At 38.0% G+C, this 24,000-nt stretch overlaps 2 protein-coding genes across 2 annotated transcripts in view; both read right to left on the reverse strand.

Moving 5' to 3' along the window:
- Positions 1-8,710, reverse strand: part of LOC123499097 (slowpoke-binding protein-like) — a 26,208-nt gene extending 17,498 nt beyond the window's left edge. Inside the window, exons 1-3 of the mRNA XM_045246718.1 lie at positions 7,949-8,710; positions 5,471-5,613; positions 346-471 (exon numbers count right to left, since the gene is read on the reverse strand). Of these exons, the coding sequence (XP_045102653.1) occupies positions 346-471; positions 5,471-5,613; positions 7,949-7,982 (303 nt within the window). The 5' untranslated portion in view covers positions 7,983-8,710. The remainder of the gene's footprint in view (positions 1-345; positions 472-5,470; positions 5,614-7,948) is intronic.
- A 156-nt stretch (positions 8,711-8,866) lies between these two features.
- Positions 8,867-24,000, reverse strand: part of LOC123499062 (slowpoke-binding protein-like) — a 37,688-nt gene continuing 22,554 nt past the window's right edge. The window contains exons 8-11 of the mRNA XM_045246656.1: positions 18,897-19,019; positions 16,437-16,454; positions 14,978-15,048; positions 8,867-9,921 (exon numbers count right to left, since the gene is read on the reverse strand). Coding sequence (XP_045102591.1) covers positions 9,780-9,921; positions 14,978-15,048; positions 16,437-16,454; positions 18,897-19,019 — 354 coding nt within the window. The 3' untranslated portion in view covers positions 8,867-9,779. The remainder of the gene's footprint in view (positions 9,922-14,977; positions 15,049-16,436; positions 16,455-18,896; positions 19,020-24,000) is intronic.

The raw sequence follows: 24,000 nt of genomic DNA on the forward strand, positions 1-24,000 counted from the left end.
GACAAAAAATGCATTACTTACATAACTCTATACGCGGGTAAAGCTCCAGGCACCGTCATGGAGTTTCTCAGGGACAGTTAATTGTTCTGCTTCTACTTCTACTTCTTAATTCTTGGATGAAACTTGGAGTTAAGGGAGTGTTATTTTGTTCATAGTACATTACAACAAATCAACATTGCAAATAAAACTATATTACATGTTTCGATAGGTACCTATGTAATAATTGACTTATGTTTACACTCTTTATACATATCAGACCAAGAAGTACATCAATGTGCTATCTATGTACTACTACTAATACTCTTGATCTATCTCAAAGAACTAATCTCTCTCTCTCTCTCTCACCCGATAAATGAGGTCCTTGAGCGTGCCCTTGTTGTTGTGGGGGATGATGGTGACGATGTACGTGTGGGAAGAGATGTTGGCAAAGTCCACGTCCAACACTGGGTAGATGCACGGGTGGTGCAGAGCCTGGGGGAGGGGCACAATCACTGCTGCTGCATCTCCTTCACCTCGACTTTATAGACTTAATCAAGGATAATCCATAATTTCTCCAAGTAATTAAGTCTACACACACACACACACACACACACACACACACACACACACACACACGGAAGGATGAAGACTAAAGATTTGGTGTAGATTTCTTGAAGGACATTAATATTTGAGTCTCAAGGATTTTTCATGATACTAAAACAATAGTCAAGATCAAATAAGAGAATAATAATGATCTTTTAAAATACATTCACTTCATCCAAGAAGAAGAAGAAGAAGAAGAAGAAGAAGAAGAAGAGAAGAAGGAGAAGAAGTAGAATGTGTAGAAGAAAGCAATATGGATTGGACTATTAATATTATGTGTGGCCGCGCGGCTGTATTTCCTTATTGTTTTCGGCTCTAACCCGCCTCCAATCATAGGGACCTGGTGGGAAAGCGGGGTTTTCGGGTGCTGAAAGCTAAAATATGACCACCTCTTAAAACCAAAAATAAGTAGGGAGCTACTGCTTTTGTTGTTATGACTTTGATAGCCGCCGACATCTGAGTAGCGTAGTCAACTATACCTACGGAAAAAAAATTTCTTAATATTTACCCACTAATCTAATTTAACATATACCTAAGTTAATACAGTATAACTTATTACTTAACCTAATATTGGCACTGCTGTAGTAGTGAGGTAAACTAAATATTTCGGAAGATTTTTTCGTAGAGACGTAAGTTGACAAAGCTGCTCATATGACGCTCATCATAACAGCAGTAGGATTTTTGGTGTTAAGAAGTGATAATTTGCCATGCTTCAGCTTTCCCCATCCGAAAACCACGCTTTCCCACTAGGTTCCCAATATTGTAAGGAGTGACACCCAGAAACAATGGGAAACAGAGCCACGAGGCCAGTCTTGATATTTACCTTATTAACAAAACAATATGATCTTGAAAATATGCTAAACAACTTATGTTTTTTTTTTCTAGGACAGGGAAAGATGAGAGCAGAAATACTGAGAACGAAGAGAAGACTTGTATACACACACACACACACACACTTAACAGAAGTCACAAAAAAAAAAAGAAATGTTTGAATGATGTAAGACAAACACAGCTGCTATTAGTCTGGGTGCCAAACGCTGATATTCAATGGAACCCGGAATTTGGTGGTGCATAATTGTTTTAAGTGGTTTTCGAAACTTTAATATGTATAGATTAATTATCCAGTGGGTGTAGTTCTGTCACCCTTGAGGAATTTGAAAAATCCAAGATGGCTGCCAAGATGATTACCATATCCCTGACAGTAGCAAAATGCAGATATACTAGTATTAATTTATTCCCGTTCATTCATATTAATCATCATTATATATTTTTAGGTTTTCAAACTTGGTTTACATGTTTAAGTGAGCATTAAAAACCACTTATTACAAAATTTCAAGTATCCACAGGTGTTATACTCGAAGAAGTGTTCGTAATATGGGGAGGGTTAAAATTCTGTTTTTGGTGATTAATTTTTTGTGTACACATGTTTTAATTGGTACTGCTAATAGTCATCTGAAGTGGTGACATTATGCAGTAATCCTATATTATTACTCTTTGACCCATGTAGGAACGAGGGGTATTTTGATCACCGGCATCTCTGTGTGTGTCCACCTATTCATGTATTTATCCGTCTCGCCATCCATCCATCATATTTTCTTTAACTGTCATGCACTGGTCTTCCATCTGTCTGGTCCTTCATCCAGTTATCCATGCATTTTCTCGTATGGTGTACAGCTATTTTGGTAGCAGTTTTAGTACATCTATCAAACACCAATATACAATTTTGTACATTTCAGAGATTATAAGAAGTAAAAGATGACTACAGAGTGTTTTTTCAAGTGTTCCGGATCATCAGAGAAACTGATAACATCAGGAACACCACGTATCAGGTCCATTATTGCTGCCAGTCAACAACGTGGTGACAGTCTCCATGAATCATTGGAAAAACTGTTAGATGAGGATGAGACTTTTACCATCAAATGTCACAAAAGCTGTGTGTCTACTTACACCTCAAAGTCAAACATCCAGTACCACACAAAAGGAGTCAAACGGTCAAAAAGTGAACCTCTAACTCATAAAAGACTTCGCCGATCTCAGGTGCCTGAATTCGACTTCAAACTGCACTGCATATTCTGTGGTGAGACTTGTCAACATAGTAACAGGACGGATATGTCCCGCTGAAGTAAATGTTCAAGATACAGTTACTCTTGGCAAAGCTCAACAAACGGAATATGAGGCAAGTTGGCCACAAGGTTTCCAACAGCCCCTTAAGAAGGCAGTCGTGACTATGAAAGAGGCCCAAAAGAAACCCAGAACAGGACCATCAGAACAATTTGAGTCTGGTCTAATATTTGCAAGGGGTTTAGCTCTTATGAACTCACGTGAAATTAATGTAAAGGAATTGATGAGTCATGAACTGGCACATGTTCCTACTTCAATGTTTGAAGAAGAAACTGGTGAAATGAGGGTTGCTAAATCAAAGTCAGTTCTGAAGACAAAACTGAAGGTGGAGGAGTCAACCCGCAAAATTGGCCTTGCAGATGCAATAGTTATAGATGGCTGTGCTCTCCTTTGGGTTGTTCACTGGCCAGCGAAGGGCACTGTAAAAGATTTTGTACTGAACTACATCAAATATGTAACTGGAAAACTGAAAGGTAACTGCAGAGTGCATGTTATTTTTGACAGATATCTCGAATACAGTGCCAAGTCTGGTACAAGGTGTTCCCGTGCGACACCTGTTTCTAGGGAACACCAGCTATCCCTAAACTCACCCCTGCCTCCACAACAAATTGTGCTTACCGTCACAAAAAATAAGATACAACTGATAGACATGATTTGCGATATGCTTATCTCTACTGTTAAGGGCTTGGGAAACCCTAACAGTCTGGTTATAACTGGAAAGTCACCTGTACCAGTAGAAGTAAGCAATGGCCTGATTATCCCAAGACATGACTTGAAGACTCTGCATGAGGAAGCTGATATTATAATCCCTCAGCAAATGGTGTATTTGTCAGGTATTGGATGTCAGAATATCAGGGTAATTAGTGATGACACGGATGTATTTGTTTTGCTAACCCATTACTATCTTGAAATGAACCTTACTGCCATACTGTTAATGGAGCCAACAAGCCAGGGACGCTCTGTAATCAACATTAGTGAAACAGTATCTAAACATCTAAACATTGTTCCACAGCTTCTCTCAGCTCATGCACTTTCTGGATGCGACACGGTTGCAGGTTACTTTGGAATAGGTAAAGCAAAGGTTTTAAAGGTTCTGGAAGCAGGTTATGAGCTACAACATCTAGGAAACATTTCTGCTGATCTTAAAGATGTGTTTTGTGAGGCAACAAACTTTGTTGCTGCTTGCTATGGCCAGAAATGTCAGCCTGGCGAAACTATGTCAGATATACGTTACAAAGTGTGGGCTGCTAAGACAGGTAGGAAAGGTGTATGTCTCTTGCCAAAACTGAAGTCATTGCCTCCAACCCTTGAGTCATTTCGAGAAAATACAAAGCGAGCTCATTTCCAGGCCTGTATATGGAAGGCTGCCTTGAGTGAGGGACCGCCATGCTTGGATCCAGAGAAATTTGGCTGGGAAAAGGATCATCTCCAAAAGTTTCTTTGTGCTATTCCTCTGCCACAGGATGCTAAAGTCGCACCAGCAGAAGTTCTCAAACTAATTCAGTGTTCTTGTGGCAGCAGTCAGTGCTCCTCTTCAAAATGTAGCTGTGCAGGTGCTCAAGTAGCGTGCTCTACATTTTGCAAATGTGGAGCGAGTGAGATTTGCAATAATCTGAGAACAAAGCAAGTATTAAGAAATGATGATGTAGAAGATACTGATGAGGTCATGGATAATATTGAAACAAATTATGAGGATTCTGTAGATGAAGATGAGCTTGATGACAGCCAGTAACGGACACCTAAAGTAAAGTGGTGCACCTCATAGTGGTAAAGTTATTCTTTCTCTTAGCTATAATGAACTTAGCATTTAGTTACCTATTTGATGGTGTACCTCTTATTACACTGCATTTATAATACATGGAAAAGAAGTGTGTATTTTGTCACCTCAGATATTCTCGTTGTCTAGTCTGTTAATACGGCTGCCTTGCCAAACATATTGTGATGACATGCATACTTCATGATATTTAATTTATTATATATTCTAATAACAGTGTCCACATACATTTTCCATGTCAGGTAAATCCTGCAGAGTTTCTGTTCTCAAAAATGTCATATTCCGAACATACTATCAATGATTTTTCTTATGTATATATATATATATATATATATATATATATATATATATATATATATATATATATATATATATATATATATATCTGAAGGAAACACTTGTACCAGTCATTATATTAATTGATTATCTACATTTAATGTTAATTGGAATATTCAGTGTAACTGAAAGGGAAGCTGTCAGTTCAGGTTTTTTTTTTTTTATGTTCCAGCCTGTGTGCACAGGTAGGCATTATCTGCCCTTTGATGTTGTTAATCGTGAATTGTAACATTTTATAATTAAAAGCAATGACTATTTTCACAGTTTTACATATTTTTTCATAGTCCTTGGTTCTTTGCGGCCATCTTGGAAGCCATCTTGAATTTCTCAAATTCCTCAAGGGTTACAGAACTACACCCACCTAATCTTTCATCTGGACCCTTTCCAGATTTAAAATCCACCAAGAACAATTATGCACCACAAAATTCCGGGTCTTACCTCATTTCCTCCAGACTATATCCATGAAAGCAGAGATATTCTGGAATTAAGTAAAAAAAAAAAAAAATAAATAAAAAAAAATAAAAATTGCAACAAGGAATATACATCAGAAAATAAAAAGAACACACAAATGAAATGAACAAAGAAGAAAAGACAAAAAGAAGACAACTATGCGAGTACGTTTAGGTGAGACCGTGCTCGTTTCTGGTAATCCCGTACCTGGAAGAGCTCGATGAGTGCCTCGCGCGTGCCGTGGGTCATGGGGATGGGGCAGTGCTCGTCGTAAGGCTGCAGGGTCATCAGGTGCTCGGTCTTCACGGAGGCGTCGCGAATGATAAACCAGTTCTTGTCAATACGAGAACCTGGGCAAAAATAGAAAGGAAAATGAAAGTGGATAAATAAAACACACTGTGGAGTGAATACGAAGATTACAAAGCGATTACTCGTAGATTTAGAATATAACATAGGTAATGTTTTTTCGAGTTAATCGTTACTGTATTAAAAAAGAAAAGTATTAGGGAGTGAATAAGGAAAGGTCATTAAAAGAATGCATTGTACGTAGATAATAATAATAATAATAATAATAATAATAATAATAATAATAATAATAATAATAATAATGATAATAATAATAATAGTAAAAGAAAAGAAACATTTAGGAGTGAATACGAATATTACGGAATTATTAGATTTAGAATATAATGTAATAAGGATTTTTTTGTTGATCGTTACTCTATTAATATTTTGTCCTGTCCGTTGAGAGGGAAAGAAAAGTGGTGGAGTTTGTTCTTGTACATTTTCTCTCTCTCTCTCTTATGGTTTATATATATATATATATATATATATATATATATATATATATATATATATCTGACTTCCACTGTTTTTTTTTTTTTTTTTGTTATTCTTGTAGTTTCCTCTTTCCTTAATCTTTATGTCCTTCTTTACAATCACTCCTTTATTTTCTTCCTCCTTTCCTGATCTTTCCTTCTTTCTATTATTTCTTTTTCTTTCCTTTCCTTCCATACTTTCGCCTGACCTAAATTTCCTTATTGATATCTTCCATTTGTTTCATTTATTTTCCCTCTTCTCTTGTTTTCATTCACTTTCCTATCTCGTATATCTTTCTTTCTCTTTTCCTTCTCCCTTTCTTTTTGTATTACCTTGTTTTTGCCCCTCGATTCTTCCTCAACTTCTTCCCATTACCTTTTCCCAACCTTTTAATTTTTTTCCTTGTCTCTTCTCTTCTGTCTCTCTTCCTCTATCTTCCCTTCCTCTCGTGCAAGTTATCACCCCTTATCTCATTTCTTATTCCCTCCTTCTCTCTCTCTCTCTCTCTCTCTCTCTCTCTTATGACTTTTAACCTAATCTTTTCTCATTCTAATTATAATCTGCGACAATTTTTCAAACAGGTAATTTATCACCTCACCTCATAAATCATCATCACAAAGGAACGCATAGAAACAACAAACAGCAGTAGATCTTCCAGGCTTCATGAGTTAGTTTGACACCGGTTTGATTTTCTATTCATAAGTTAAGCACAAGAGATGCAAGACAGTGAAGGCGAGTGAGCATCTATGTAATCTATTAAACGCATTGTTACTGTTATTCTAAATATGAATATGTAATGCTATGTTATTTACGTTCCACTTCTATCGTGACTACTGGATATTAGCAAGAATTTAACGTCCTCAACATCCACAAAACGACTAATTACTTCTGTGGTCTTTGGAAATACAGGTGTTTCGTATATGAAACGTTGAATATACCTGTCCTAACTCTCAGATGCTGATAAGGAGTCTTCGTTCTCGAACAAACAAACTCCACACAGACAGAGACAGAACTGAATCAGACAAAATTGTAAAATATATGAAAGAAAAGTTTTGGAGCAGAGTTGGGAAAAGAGAATAGTTGAAGGATATTGACTAGTGAGTGACAGAAAATAGAAGTGAATAATCTAAGGCAGCTTTCACACGAAAGACTTTTGCCGGCCCGGCACATGCCGCACTGTGTAGCATTACAATGACTCTTATGGGTATATTCACTTGAGGCCGTAACGGCAGACTTGCCGTTACGGCAGCCGCAGAAAGGTTTCGGTGAACACGTATTGCTATGAGCGCTTTCACACATCCGGTGTTTCCCGCGTGCGTCAACGGGTATTTGATTTTTGCACTCACCTCAATCACACCAATTTTTCACCAAGAGTCGGCAATTTTATATCATCTTCAAAAGCAAATCTTTTCCGAAAACTAAATTTCTTCAGGCACGGAAAAGACTTGCAGGAGGCGCTGGAGGAGGAGCTGGCCGGCTAGACCTAGGGCCCCAGGTCTATGCCGGCCTCACGCCGCAGGTCCTCCTGCTTCACCTCCTCCTGCTACAAAATTGTTGGTGTCTACCTGCAGCCCCATCACAGCCAGAAAATGTTCATCATGAACAGCTAGAGGACTGAACAGTCCTCAGCAGACACTGCCATCTGACCATCTGAGGAGCCCTTTAGGGGAGGACTGGGCTCCTCCGCAGTAGTGAGGGGATGGAGGCATGCACACCATTGCCCATTGGACTTGAATTGCAGCAAAAAAAAAAAAAAAAAAAAAAAAAAAAAAAAAAATTGTAGCTGTAAGAACCGTAGTTTTAAGGACTCTAGGATTAAGGAACGTAGTTTTAAGGACCCTTGGATTAACCGTTGGTGCCATATACCTGCAGCCCCCCACAGCCAGAAAATGTTCATCATGAACAGCTAGGGGACTGAACAGTCCCCAGCAGACACTGCCATCTGACCACCTGAGGAGCCCTTTAGGGGAGGACTGGGCTCTTCCACAGCAGTGTCCCTGTGAGGGGCTGGAGGCGTGCCAACCACTGCCTATTGGCCATAGACTGTAGCTGAAAAAAAAAAAAAAAAAAAAAAAATGTAGCTGCAGAAACCGTAGATTTAAGGACTCTAGGATTAAGGACTTTAGGATTAAGGAACGTAGTTGTAAGGACTCTAGGATTAAGGACTCTAGGATTAAGGACCGTAGTTTTAAGGACCCCTGGATTAACCGTTGGCGCCATATACCTGCAGCCCCCCACAGCCAGAAAATGCTCATCATGAGTAGCTAGGGGACTGAAACGTCCCCAGCAGACACTGCCATCTGAACATCTGAGGAGCCCTTTAGGGGAGGACTGGGCTCCTCCGCAGCAGTGTCCCTGTGAGGGGCTGGAGGCGTGCCAACCACTGCCTATTGGGCATAGATTGTAGCTGTAAAAAAAAAAAAAAAAAAAAAAAAAAAAAAAAAAAAAAATGTAGCTGCAGAAACCGTAGATTTAATTAAGGACTCTAGGATTAAGGACTTTAGGATTAAGGAACGTAGTTTTAAGGACTCTAGGATTAAAGACCGTAGTTTTAAGGACCCCTGGATTAACCGTTGGCGCCATATACCTGCAGCCCCCCACAGCCAGAAAATGCTTATCATGAATAGCTAGGGACTGAACAGTCCCCAGCAGACACTGCAATCTGACCACCTGAGGAGCCCTTTAGGGGAGGACTGGGCTCTTCCACAGCAGTGTCCCTGTGAGGGGCTGGAGGCGTGCCAACCACTGCCTATTGGCCATAGACTGTAGCTGTATAAAAAAAAAAAAAAAAAAAAAAAAAATGTAGCTGCAGGAACCGTAGATTTAAGGACTCTAGGATAAAGGAACGTAGTTTTAAGGACTCTAGGATTAAGGACCGTAGTTTTAAGGACCCCTGAATTAACCGTTGGCGCCATATACCTGCAGCCCCTCACAGCCAGAAAATGCTCATCATGAGTAGCTAGGGAACTGAACAGTCCCCAGCAGACACTGCCATCTGAACATCTGAGGAGCCCTTTAGGGGAGGACTGGGCTCCTCCGCAGCAGTGTCCCTGTGAGGGGCTGAAGGCGTGCCAACCACTGCCTATTGGGCATAGATTGTAGCTGTAAAAAAAAAAAAAAAAAAAAAAAAAAAAAAAAAAATGTAGCTGCAGAAACCGTAGATTTAAGGACTCAATGATTAAGGACTCTAGGATTAAGGACTCTAGGATTAAGGAACGTAGTTTTAAGGACTCTAGGATTAAGGACTCTAGGATTAAAGACCGTAGTTTTAAGGACCCCTGGATCAACCGTTGGCGCCATATACCTGCAGCCCCCCACAGCCAGAAAATGCTTATCATGAATAGCTAGGGACTGAACAGTCCCCAGCAGACACTGCAATCTGACCACCTGAGGAGCCCTTTAGGGGAGGACTGGGCTCTTTCACAGCAGTGTCCCTGTGAGGGGCTGGAGGTGTGCCAACCACTGCCTATTGGCCATAGACTGTAGCTGAGAAAAAAAAAAAAAAAAAAAAAAAAAAAAAAAAATGTAGCTGCAGAAACCGTAGATTTAAGGACTCTAGGATTAAGGACTCTAGGATTAAGGAACGTAGTTTTAAGGACTCTAGATATAAGGACCGTAGTTTTAAGGACCCCTGGATTAACCGTTGGCGCCATATACCTGCAGCCCCCCACAGCCAGAAAATGCTTATCATGAATAGCTAGGGACTGAACAGTCCCCAGCAGACACTGCAATCTGACCACCTGAGGAGCCCTTTAGGGGAGGACTGGGCTCTTCCACAGCAGTGTCCCTGTGAGGGGCTGGAGGCATGCCAACCACTGCCTATTGGCCATAGACTGTAGCTGTATAAAAAAAAAAAAAAAAAAAAAAAAAAAAAAATGTAGCTGCAGGAACCGTAGATTTAAGGACTCTAGGATTAAGGAACGTAGTTTTAAGGACTCTAGGATTAAGGACCGTAGTTTTAAGGACCCCTGGATTAACCGTTGGCGCCATATACCTGCAGCCCCCCACAGCCAGAAAATGCTCATCATGAGTAGCTAGGGAACTGAACAGTCCCCAGCAGACACTGCCATCTGAACATCTGAGGAGCCCTTTAGGGGAGGACTGGGCTCCTCCGCAGCAGTGTCCCTGTGAGGGGCTGGAGGCGTGCCAACCACTGCCTATTGGGCATAGATTGTAGCTGTAAAAAAAAAAAAAAAAAAAAAAAAAAATGTAGCTGCAGAAACCGTAGATATAAGGATTCTAGGATTAAGGAACGTAGTTTTAAGGACACTAGGATTAAGGAACACGCAACACAACACAACACAACACAACACCACACGCACGGAAGGAGCCTTTTTGGGGAGAAAGAGCTCCAACCACTACACACAACACACAACACACAACACAACACACAACACAACACAACACACAACACAAACATACAATACACAACACAAACACAACACAACACAACACAACACAACACAGAACACAACACAACACAACACACAACACAACACAAACACAACACAACACAACACAACACAACACAAACACAACACACAACAAACAACACAAATAGGCTAGTCTAGGCTATGCTAGGTTAGATTAGGTTAGGTTAGGTTAGGTTAGGCTAGACTAGGCTAGGCTAGGATAGGTTAGGTTAGATTAGGTTAGGATAGGATAGGATAGGTTAGGATAGGTTAGGTTAGGATAGGATAGGTTAGGTTAGGTTAGGTTAGCTCTCACTCTCTATCTCAAATTAAGTTCTCACTCTCATTAGAAAGCTTCTTAAGTTTGTTTCTTCTGACAATAATGTACAAATGTTCTTTATATGCTACTGCAGCCACAAAAACACCCGCCTTCTTACTGCAACTACAATCATAAACACAACACAAACACAGCACAACACAACACAAACATAGCACACACATACACCCACAGTCCTACTCCAAGATCGGTCACTATGAGGTCTGATCTCTTTCCGTAGGGGAAAGGCTGGCTGGGTGACCAGCAACCGACCGTGGTGAATAACACACACACACACACACACACACACACACACACACACACACACACACACACACACACACACACACACACACACACACACACACACACACACTTTTTTTTTCTTGTCACCCACCCACACACACACACATTGTGGAATTGGTGGAAGAGGCGAGAAGGAAAAATGATGAGCGGTCTGAGGAGGAAAGAGAAAAGTTTTTTTGGAGAGTTATAGGAGAGAGAGTCAGAAAGTGGTATATGGAAAGAAGGAATACGGAGGAACCCCTAGAGGGAGCAGTGGGTGGACCGTAATGTATACTAATATAGATGGGATACTGTCAAGTAGATTGGAATTGCAAGACTATATGATAGTGGAGAAGCCTGATATCGTGTGTTTGACTGAGACAAAATTGCATGAAAAAACAAAGATAAATTTGGATAATAAATATAATATATGGAGAAAGGATAGGGAGAGTAAAGGTGGAGGAGGAGTTATGATTATGACGAAGAAAGAAAGAAATGTGGATAAGGTTTGGTATGGGAAGAACAACGCAGAAGTGATAACCATAAGGATAAAAAGTGATGGAAAAGAATTAATAATTATGGTGACCTATGTACCTCCTAAAACAAATTCTTGGACATTAAGGAATACGACAATATGATCAAGGATACTTTACAGAGTTTGGAAAGTGTATTATCTGGAAAAAGAAAGGTGATACTAGTAGGAGATTTTAATTGTAAGGAGGTGGATTGGGAAAATCTAGTAAGTGGTGTTGGAGAAGAAGCATGGGGAGAGAGATTTCTTAATCTAATGATGGAAAATATGATGGAACAGAGGGTGAAGGAAAATACTAGATATAGAGGAGATGATGAACCGGCTAGACTGGATTTGGTGTTAACAAGAGAAGTGTACCTATGTGGAGATATACAATACAAGTGTCCTTTGGGAAAGAGTGATCATGTGGTTATGGAAATGCAGATAGCAACAACACAGCGAAGGAAGGACGAGACATACAGGAGTGGTAGATTGAATTATAGAAAGATGGACACAGAAAGTTTGAAAAATTATTTCAGAAAATTAGATTGGGAGGAGATGTTACAAATCAGAGAAGTGCAAAAGAAATATGAGATTTTTATGAAATATTATAAAGAAGGAGTTATGAAATTTGTACCAAAGTATAAACCAAGAGAGGAAGGAAGAAAGGATTGGTTTAATGCAACTTGTGTTAAGGCTAAGGAAAAGAGAGATGTGGCTTGGAAAAGATGGAAAAGAGCAGGAATATACTAAATAAGGAGAATTATAGAGTGGCAAGAAATGAGTATGTGAGGGTAAGGAGGGAGGAAGAAAGAAAATTTGAAAAGATATTGTAGACAAGAGTAAGGAACACCCAAAATTGTTTTACAGGTTCATAAATGGTAAACTTAAAAAGAGAGAGTCCATTGAAAGATTAAAAGGAGAGCAAGGGATAGTAGATGACCCTAAGAATATAGCGGAATTGCTAAATAATAGGTTTCAGCAAGTATTTACTAAAGAAACAATGTTTGTAAAGCCACAGAATATACAAGGAAATGTGCACATGGAGGACATTAAGATACCAAAAAAGGAGTTATATAAAATGTTGGAGGAACTTAAAGATGATAAAGCGATGGGACCAGATGAAGTTTCAGGAAAATTATTGAAGGAGTGTAGAGAAGAATTGATTGATCCATTATATGATATTATAAGGTGCTCATTAGAAACAGGGGAAGTACCAGTAGAGTGGAAGAGAGCTGAAGTGGTGCCCATTTATAAGGGAGGCAGTAAGGAAGAGCCTCTTAACTATAGACCTGTGTCTCTAACAAGTGTGGTCGGTAAGATTTGTGAGAGGGTGATAAAGAAATATTGGATACGGTTCCTGGAGGATCATAAGTTATTATCGGATCATCAATTTGGCTTCAGGAAAGGGAGGTCATGTGTAACAAATCTACTGAGCTTTTATTCAAGAGTGGTTGACAAAATACAGGAGAGAGAGGGATGGATGGACTGTGTATATTTGGATTTAAAGAAAGCTTTTGACAAGGTACCTCACGAGAGACTGTTATGGAAAGTAGAGATTTATGGAGGACTGAAAGGAAAAGTGTTAAAGTGGATGGAAAACTACTTGAGATGGAGGGAGATGAGAACGATAATAAGGGATGCAAGGTCGGACTGGTTGGGGGTGGAGAGTGGAGTCCCACAAGGCTCAGTGCTGGCACCAATACTTTTCCTGGTATATATAAATGACATGCCAGAGGAGTAAACAGTTATATTAATTTGTTTGCGGATGATGCGAAGTTGTGTAGGTGTGTGAAGAGTGAAGAAGATTGTGAAATTTTACAGGCAGACCTGGATAAGATTTGGAAGTGGAGCAAGAGGTGGCAAATGGAATTTAATCTGAGCAAAAGTCATGTGATGGAGATGGGAAAGAGTGGAAGACGGCCAAGAGGGTCATATAAGATGGGTGAAGAAGTAGTGTTGAAAAAGGTGGAAAAGGAAAAGGATTTGGGAGTGATAATACAAGACCATGGGCAGTTTGAGGCTCATATTGATAAGATGTTTGGAGAAACGTATAATTTGATAAAAATATTGGATTAGCCTTCCATTATATGGATAAAGATATGATGAAGAAATTAATTAGTATGGTAATTAGACCAAGATTGGAATATGCTGGAGTGGTTTGGTCCCCTTATAAAAAGAAGCATATAAGGAAGTTGGAGAGATTGCAGAGAATGGCAACAAAAATGGTTCCGGAATTGGCAGAAATGACCTATGAGGAGAGATTAAAAGAAATGAATTTGCCTACCTTGGAACAAAGAAGAGAAAAAGGATATTTAATACAGGTTTATAAACTGTTGAATGGACTGGATGAAGTGGATAATGAGCAAATGATGTTGAGAGAGGAAAACTTAAGTAGAACTACAAGATCGCATAGTAAAAAGATAGCCAAGGGAATATGCTTGAAAGATGTGAAAAAATATAGTTTCCCACAAAGATGTGTGGAGGTGTGGAATGGCTTGAGTGAGGAGGTGGTGTCAGCAAGGAGTGTGCATAGTTTTAAAGGAAAGTTGGATGTGTGTAGATATGGAGACGGGGCCACACGAGTATGATACCCAGGCCCTGTAAAATTACAACTAGGTGAATACAACTAGGTGAATACACACACACACACACACACACACACACACACACACACACACACACACACACCTTCAATTCAATACAATATCAATATCATTTAATAATTGAATAATGTCACTAAGGAGAGGCAATCATAGAACCTACTTTTTCTTATTGTTTGGACTTCTTTATGTAAAAGAATAAATCATGTATTCAAGCTAATAAAATCATAAAGTTATAGTTCTATACAGTAAGATTCTAAGCTGGATCTTTTGATATTCAAAACAATAAAATTGTACATGTGTTGCTGTGGCATTAGGAAAGTAAAGAACCGCTTTACTATCAGAAAGAGACTGGCAAGGAAAATATGGCTCACTCTTCTAAAAGCACTCTGTAGTATGTCAGTAGTATATCAATTTAATTTGGGAAAAGCCTGTAGCAAATAGTAAAAAAAAATATGAGAAAAATATAGTGTTTCTGTGACTGGGAAAGACTAAGAAGTACAAATGGTAGTGATGGTATATGCAGTGGTGAAGAAAAAGAACTATATGTGTAAAACAATCTGGAATAAAGTTGTCTGAGACTAGTAATCATATCATCCTAAGAGGAGCATGTTGTCTGGCATTTTCTCAGGCCTAGTATGGTCTTAGAGGAAGGGACTGTTTGACAAAATAAGATCCAATTTAGTGAATTTACTGTATTGAGAAAATTAACTAAGTAGTACATGTTGAAGATGCAGGAAAATGAAGAAGTTATCTTAGAACACTCACCTTCTCTGTTTTTGGAATCTTCTGACTTCCTTGAGGATGTTCCTTATCATTGGTGAGTACCGAATCTGGAACTGTGACTGTGGGGAAGGACGAATAAAAACTTGCATTACAAATCAACAAAGAGTAAAACTTCAATATTGCATCATATCAAGACATGGTGTGTATGTGTGTGTCTGTGTATCAAACTGATTCCCTTAGTGGGAGTGCTGCTACATTTTTTTCTGGTGCAAGTAATGTGTATTGCAAAACAGTAGAATATGATAAACATAAAAGCATTTCATTATGTACTACATCACTGGCAAAAAGACAAAACTTTCACACTTACGTATTTCTATCAAATCACATTTCTTTTCAAATTTCTTGTATAGTCATCTACTCATCTCACAACAACTCTTACAAAAAGCTAATTGCAATCTGTAATTGCAACTGAAAGCTGGAAGCCAGCAAATGAAAGACTAGGCAAGTTTCTTCCAGTTCAGTTTAGTGAGCAACAAAGTTGCATATTTAATATTGGTTTTAGATTTATATGTACGTACACTAGAATAAAGTCATATTGCTGGAAAAATGATGCTCTCTTCCTTTATGAACAAAGAAACAAATAAACCATGGAAATTTCTTTGATGAACCTTGAAGCAGCAACAGTTATTTGCAAGATTACCCTAATTATGTCACGGAGTGAAATAAATCTGTTTTTCCAGAAGAACCAAGCATGTTATTTGAAAGATGCTGTAAAATAAGAGAGAGTCTGTAATTTTCTGTATAATAAACTCAATAATTTTCTTTCATCTCAAGGAAAAGCTACACATGATACAATACCTATAAGCAGATGTATGTATTAAATAAACTATAATAAAGCTTCATGTGATTGTATAAAACATTTGCTAACAGAACTGTTCTCATCCTTTTTTTTCTTTTTTCCATATTTAAGATAATAATCATAAAACATGTATCAATTCTACGCTACTACATATTATATATTTTATTACCAGTAATGGGGTCTAGCATAAAAATCTGTTATATTCTTTTACTAGAATTTCTTTTCTATATTCTTCATTGATGTGTTAAGGAGAAAAATGTTCTAAAAAAAAAAATACAATAAATAATGAAAAGATATTTGCCACATGAGCTACAAAACTAATGCAAAATTACAATGCTTTCTTAAGAGCAACATCAAGTGATATACAAATAGTACACAGGTGTCTACACATTAGAAATGTTAGTGATGAATGTTCTACAGCTAACTCAGAACACTACACAGAAACACTCACCTTGTGTTACTCAAAGGAAAGATTAAGAAACAAAAGAAACAACAATAAGAATAACTGAATTTACAGCAGTTTGAAAACTATTTATGCACTTGTAAAACATATATTTCAAAACAGTGAAATGAATTTTAGATCTGAAACTATTTTCTTATTTATGGTCAAGCAAACTGATGTAAATGGAACCAAGACTTTACCATCAAAGCCACTGTAAGCTTTAAGAGAAAAAGAGAAAACAATAATTTTCCAAATCAGGATTTTATGAAACAATGGAACAAAACCCTGGGAGTGGTTAAGTTAAACGAAATACAGGAATGTATACTAAACTTAAACAATACACCAGCTTAATAAGGAAAGTTTGGTTTACTGATAAAACCTGTCTATTAGGGAAGTCTGGACAAAAGAGGACATATAAGACAATATTTTCAGGATTGATAATGACAGGCATTACAAGGAAGATCAAAATCATTATCATGCACAATATTGAGAAATCTCAAATACAATATATAGTATATGCCAGCTTGCATGGTGCCTGATTATGTAAATATATAACAAATTTTGTTAAGAAAATTAGTACTTTATTTTGAAGTGATTTAGCTATACACATGTTGAACTTGTTCAGAGGAATAAAAAACTCAACAGAGGCTCATTAAGATCATGAAGATGGGAAAAAAATATCTGAAAACACAATAAAACAACAATTATAAATGTATGTCATCTTAGGTACGGAATACAATGTGGTCATCCATGGCCAGGCAGTAAAATGACCTTAAAAGTGCTACAAAATTTGATTTAATTCACCAGTAACTTAAAGGTAGCATTCAACCTCTGTATAAACTGTGACTTCTTCTGGGGGGGTTTCAGTGAACTGGAAAATGGCCTTGCAAACTGATATATATATATATATATATATATATATATATATATATATATATATATATATATATATATATATATATATATATATATATATATATATATTGTACATGAAAGATAAAGGCATGTGCATACTTGAGGCTAAATCAACTTCAAAACTGGTCTAAATGTAAAGGACATACCTCTTTAAATTAATGGTCTGATTTAAGTAGAGGTATATATTATGAATATGTATATGATATAGTGTAATTAAAATCTATCTTACACACATAAAAGAGAACATTACCAATATCTAAATTTAATTTCTAATATGTAATACTGCATGTAAAGTTTGAAATGATGATTAATCTAACTATTGCATCTGAAATGTATGTCTTGTAATGTTAAATCTAAAGTTCATTAAAAAGGAATGTAAAGTAGTATCAAACAAATGAGCAGTGTATTGTAGTGTGCTCATATGTGGTCAGAGTGAAATGAAAAATGTCAGTAAAATGTATAACAAGAGTCATGTTATCTTGTCTTTAAATTTGGGAATCAAGAAGCAGTATTATTTGCCATACAATTCCATGGAAAGCTAAAGATATAAATAATATTGAGATGTATGTGATTGTTTTGTGCTACATTGCTGTGCATGTGTGTTCACTAATAGAGTTAGTTTACTAGTAAATTACATGAGGAAATACACAAAGTGCACGTGATAAGTACTCAGTACGTACATGATGTGAGCCAAACTTTCAAAATTTTATTTTGGAACTAAGAATACATATACTATAAGTTTACCTAAGTATATGCAAAGCACAGTGATACCATCACATGTTTGTTCACTAACTTTCCAGAGTGTCAGAAATAACTGAGACTTTGGGATATTCCACACTTTATTTTACCTTTTCTTTTTTTTAATTCTATGCGTCCATTCGGGGTGACCCTGCTGGGGTTTATATAATTTTTTTTTATTTTCCCCCTGTCCTTGCATAAAATTTCCATAATGATAATACTAATAATAATGATAATAATAATAATAATAATGATAATAATGATAATAATAATAATAATAACAATAATAACAATAATAATGATAATACGTATAATAATATTCTTGTGTCGTGGAGTGTGAGTCCTTGTAATGTCCTTAAAAATGTTTTTGAGTGATGAATTATACTGAAAAATTCTTTTGAGAAGCTCTTTCCTTTCTGAACTTTAATTTTTCTGAAATAAGTCATTCCTCTTAACAGACCCATGAAAGTACATTTTTAAGCAGTGATTGACGTCCAATGTTTACAAAGTTATCTCTTTGCATGTCAACCTAAGAATGCACATGCAGCACCAAGCAAGATGGAAACACTACACAACAACAGTCTAACTTTACCTAGAAGGAAAGGCTTATAAAAAATATATAGTACATAGGTATATAATCACCCAATATGAAAAACAAATTACATTAACTACAAATATAAATCTACATGGAATGCAAAAGAAGCATTAGAGTTGTCAAAATATCTTATATAATCAAGCACTCACAAAAAAAGTTCCTTCATCATAAACATAAAATGAAGTAAACTTCTAGACACATAAATTTCATATACATAATTCATTAACTCTGAAAAAGAGAAAAATGACAATGATTATACACTTACACCTAAACAAGAATAAAGGGGAAAGGGGTGGTGGGCTTTACTAGGGCTACATAGGGTGATTTACTTTATAGTAAATGCTTGCCAATTGTAGGAGGGTAAGCTAGGGTCAGCTGGAGCCTGAAGTCTATAATATTGGTACAAGCTCACCGGGAGAGGAGCTGCCCGCATTTCTCGCAGATCCAGGTTACGGAAGAAGTCAAGGCAGAGGATTTCTTCAATGCTGGGGTACTGGTCTCCATTACCAAAGATGTACTCCAGCACCTGCACCACCTGTCAACCCACCAGTCTCATCAGTGGTGGTGCAACAGTTACCATGGTGTGTGCTGAATAGACGTTACTTAGTGCTGATTAACATATATGATTTATTTTCTACAAACATTTTTCATTTCAGTATGATTGAATCTTTTATATTGAGTTCTGATAAGTTACTTGATGCTATATGTGCACATGTCTGTATTAATATTTTGAGTGAGATTACTTGACTTCTCATGCACTATGTACAAAAAGACTAAGATGCATAAAAGTATATACCTATCCCACATTTATCTCGCGAAACTGGTGCCTGAAAATGCAAGATAACAAGAAAAGAATAAATGGGAAATAAATGAACAGGTCCACCAACCCAAAAGGGGCTACTATACACCCCACTTCAGAGCCCCACCTTGGTATATTTCTTACACTACATCAACATTTTCCTGGGGTGTCTACTGCTAGATTTTGCCCTTTCATTGTGTCGATGTAGAGTCAGCTTCTTACATGATGAAGCAATTTTACTACCAATAATTCTAACTTAAAAGTGACATTCATCATGATTTTTTTCTTTTTTTTTGTCATGGTAGCTGTCATTGGCTAAAGCTAAGCTGCCTGACATGTATCATAAATCTGCCTTCTTTCTCTTCCCTTCGACACCCCTCTCCCTGTACTTTCCTTCCCCCATGCTTCTCAAAGATATACTTCTATTCTCTTTCTCTTTCTCTCTCTCTCTCTCTCTCTCTCTCACACACACACACACACACACACACACACTCAGTCCTATGAGCTCTGAGCTCACTCCGTAATGGGGACGACTGGCTGGGTGACTAGCAGGCGACCCAGGTGAACTACACACACACACACACACACCAAAATGTTTTATAAATTCATAAATGGAAAATTAAATAAAAGGGAGGCAACAGAAAAGTAAAAGTTGGGGAAGAAGTATATGAGGATGCTAGAGATATAGCTGAAATATTGAACAACAACTTTTGCAAAGTGTTTACAAAGGAGGAGCATTTTACAGGAGAAAGGCCTACGGAAATAAAGCAAATGCATGACATCATGGTTACTAAAGAAGATATAAGGAAAATTATAAGTAACTTGAATATTAATAAATCAATGGGGCCTGATGGCATATCTGGGAGGTTGCTGAAAGAATGTAAAGATCAATTGTTGAACCCCATATTTGATATTGTGGAAACCTCCATACGAACAGGAATAGTCCCGAAAGAGTGGAAAAGAGCTGACATTATAAGAATGCCTATATATAAGAATGGAAGTAGAATGGAACCGTTAAATTACAGACCAGTATCGTTGACTAGTATATTGTGCAAGGTATGTGAAGAAGTAATTAAAGCAAAGTGGAGTGAGTATCTAGAAAGTGAAAACATCCTGAGTGAAAGGCAGTTTGGTTTCAGAATAGGAAGATCGTGCATATCCAATTTATTATGTTCTTATTCAAGAGTGACTAACATACTACAACATAGAGGTGGATGGGTGGATGCTATTTACCTGGACTTGAGAAAGGCCTTTGATAAAGTGCTACACAAAAGACTGATGTGGAAACTAAAGAAGATTGGAAAAGTAAGTGATAAACTAGCAAAATGGATGGAAAATTACTTAGTGGAAAGAGAAATGCGAACAGTGGTGAAAGGAAAGAAGTCAGAGTGGAAAAAGGTAACCAGTGGAGTTCCACAAGGGTCAGTGCTGGGTCCCATCATGTTTTTTATTTATGTTAATGATATGCCAGTAGGAATAGACAGTTACATGAATATGTTCGTGGACGATACTAAAATTATGAGGAGAGTTAAGAATGTGGAAGATTGTAACAAGTTACAGGAAGATCTTGATAAAATATATGAGTGGAGTAAAGACTGGCAGATGGAATTTAATATAAACAAGAGCCATGTTATGAAAATGGGAAGTAGATACAGACCAAACAGGGATTACAGGCTGGGTGATGAGAAAATTAAAGAGACCAATGAGGAGAAAGACTTAGGAGTAACGTGCAAAATACTCTGTCACCGGAGAAACACATTAACAAGATATTTGGGAAAACATATAATATGCTTCAAAATATTGGTCTTCCATTCCACTACCTAGATGAAGGAATGATGAAGAAGATACTATGCACTTTAATAAGACCCCAGTTAGAATATGCAGCTTGTGTCTGGTCACCACACATGAAGAAAAATGTGAAGAAGGTGGAAAGGGTACAGAGGCTGGCAACAAGGATTGTACCAGGATTCAAGGAGTTAAACTATGAGGAAAGACCGAGGAGCTGGGGCTGACCACATTAGAAGAGAGAAGAACAAGGGGTGACATGATAACTATGTATAAATTGGTGAACAAGATTGACATATTGGACAGAGAATTGATAAAGGTGACCACAAGTAATCATCTCCAAGAACATGGAAAAAAACTAATAAAAGACATCTGTTTAAATGACGTGAGAAAATACAGTTTCCCGCATCGTAGTATTGATAAGTGGAATAAACTGACAGTGATGTCGTTGACGCGGTGTGTGTCAATCAGATGAAAGAGAGATATGACAGGAGTAGACAAGGAGACAGGACACAGAGAGCTTAGCTCGAGCCCTGTAATACACAAATAGGTAAATACAAATAGGTAAATACACACACACACACACACACACACACACACACACACACACACACACACACACACACACACACACACACACACACACACACACACACACACACACACTAGGTGGGAGTTAACTTTGTGGGTATGTAGTGTTGACACCACATCACCACACCACCATCATCATCACCATTGCATCACCATGGTGGTGCTATCAAACACAATCACCAGATACCATCACATATCACAGCATCACCACACCACCACCATCACCACCACACACCATATCACATCATGCATCCTTCGTACCCCAACCAGCCCAGCCCTGGTGAGCACCCGCCAAGCCCTTAATTGCTAGCACAACCACCAACACGAGTATTTGGCATTGTTAGTACCTGTGCAGACGGACAAAGATTCGTATCTCCAAGTCGCTGGTGATCCCTGTCTTACTCTACGGTTGTGAGACATGGACACTGAACACCGAGCTGAAGAGGCGATTTGATGTCTTTGGTACTAGATGCCTTCGCATGATCATGGGATACCACTGGTATGACATTGTGTCAAATCAGTGATTACTCCGTAAGAATGATTCGAGGCCGATTACCAGCATAGTCCGTCAACGCCAACTGCGACTATATGGGCATGTGGCACGCTACCCGGAAGCTGACCCTGCACATCAGGTTGTCTCGAAAGGGATAACCCAGCATGGAGGAGGCCAAGGGGATGTCCACAGAACGCATGGCTGTGGCAAGTCGATGCCTCCTGCTGGGAGCTACTTGGCATGGGAAGGGAGCCTGCATGGAGACTTGCGAGGTGTGACCTCCTGGAGTGGCACCATAGGGTAGGCGATGCGCCCCCACGCTGTTTGTCCCCCATGATTGATTGATTGATATAAGACTTTAAATATATGAGAAACATGACTAAAGTGTAATGATATCCAATAACATCAAGTCTAAGTATTCATATTTTCAAGTTTAATATTTTCATAATGTCAAGAACAAAACAAATTTTTTTTTTATATGACAAGGAATGTTTTTTTTTTCTTTTATTTACCTTGAAAGTAGATTTCTTTGTATTCAGAAAACGTAATATATAATTTGGCTGTGATCTTTTTACCATTTTGGTGTGTTTGTGGTACCGTTAGTGAGAAATACAGGAGGTTCATTGGATTCACTGGACTTCGCTATGTAAACACTGAATTCGGTAATGTTATTATATGGTGATTATTGGTTTAAGTATTTGTTGTGTCTAAAACTGTAGTGTATTCCAGCCTTAGTGTCTTCTTTCCTCTCGCAATATTTAAAATGAATTTCGTACGTAAATATTGGGCCACAGAGCCACATCACTGGTGCCATCCTGCCAGGTCAGTGCATCAATGTTTATCTACACTTCCTTGTGTTTTCAGATCCAAAGAGTGAAGCAAAATAAGAATTAACTTACATAAAAGATATATAACTCCAAAATGTCTTTAAATAGGGCAATGGTTATATCCTTGTTCGAACACCTACAACATTAACAGCTGCGCGGACCCAGACCAGCACACCAACACTCCTATCTCACTGTATCAACTCGTCTACATTTCCTTCTATTTTCGTTGTTACCCTAGAACTTCCACCCGTTCTTTACCTGAAATGCATAAACATTAGCAGAAGGACAAAGAAAAGTGGAATGGAACTGTGTCAGGAAGAGTATTATTATTATTAGTAGTAGTAGTAGTGGTAGTTAGTGTGTGTGTGTGTGTGTGTGTGTGTGTGTGTGTGTGTGTGTGTGTGTGTGTGTGTGTGTGTATTCTGTCCAAGTCTTCCTGGAGTAGTTCGCAATCTTTGTCACATCTCACTTTTCGTAACAATTTTGCATCGTCTGCAAATAGGCTCACATAACTGGACACCCCATCCACCATGTCATTTATGTAGACTGCGAACATTACTGGTGCCAACACTGATCCCTGTGGAACTCCACTCTCACCAATCCCCATTCTGATGGTCTGTCCTTAATTATTGTTCTCATTTCTCTTCCTAACTGCCATGCACTCCTCCTACCATTTCAAGTTTCCAGATCAGTCTCTGGTGTGGTACCTTATCAAAGGCCTTTTTTAAATCCAGATATATTCCATCAGCCCAACCATCTCTTTCCTGTATTACATCTATCACCCTCGAATAGTAACATATCAGGTTTGTCGTGCATGAACGCCCTTTCCTAAAACCAAATTGACACTCACAAAGTATGTCATTTTTCTCCAAGAAGTCTGTCCATCTAGTCTTCACCACCCTCTCACACATCTTAGCTACCACACTTGTAAGTGACACTGGTCTATAGTTCAATGGGTCTCTTGTTACCTGATTTATAGATTGGGACAATGTTAGCTCTTTTCCAGTCTTGGGGCACTACG

Source organism: Portunus trituberculatus, chromosome 49, assembly GCF_017591435.1.
Source record: "Portunus trituberculatus isolate SZX2019 chromosome 49, ASM1759143v1, whole genome shotgun sequence".
NCBI lineage: Eukaryota > Metazoa > Arthropoda > Malacostraca > Decapoda > Portunidae > Portunus > Portunus trituberculatus.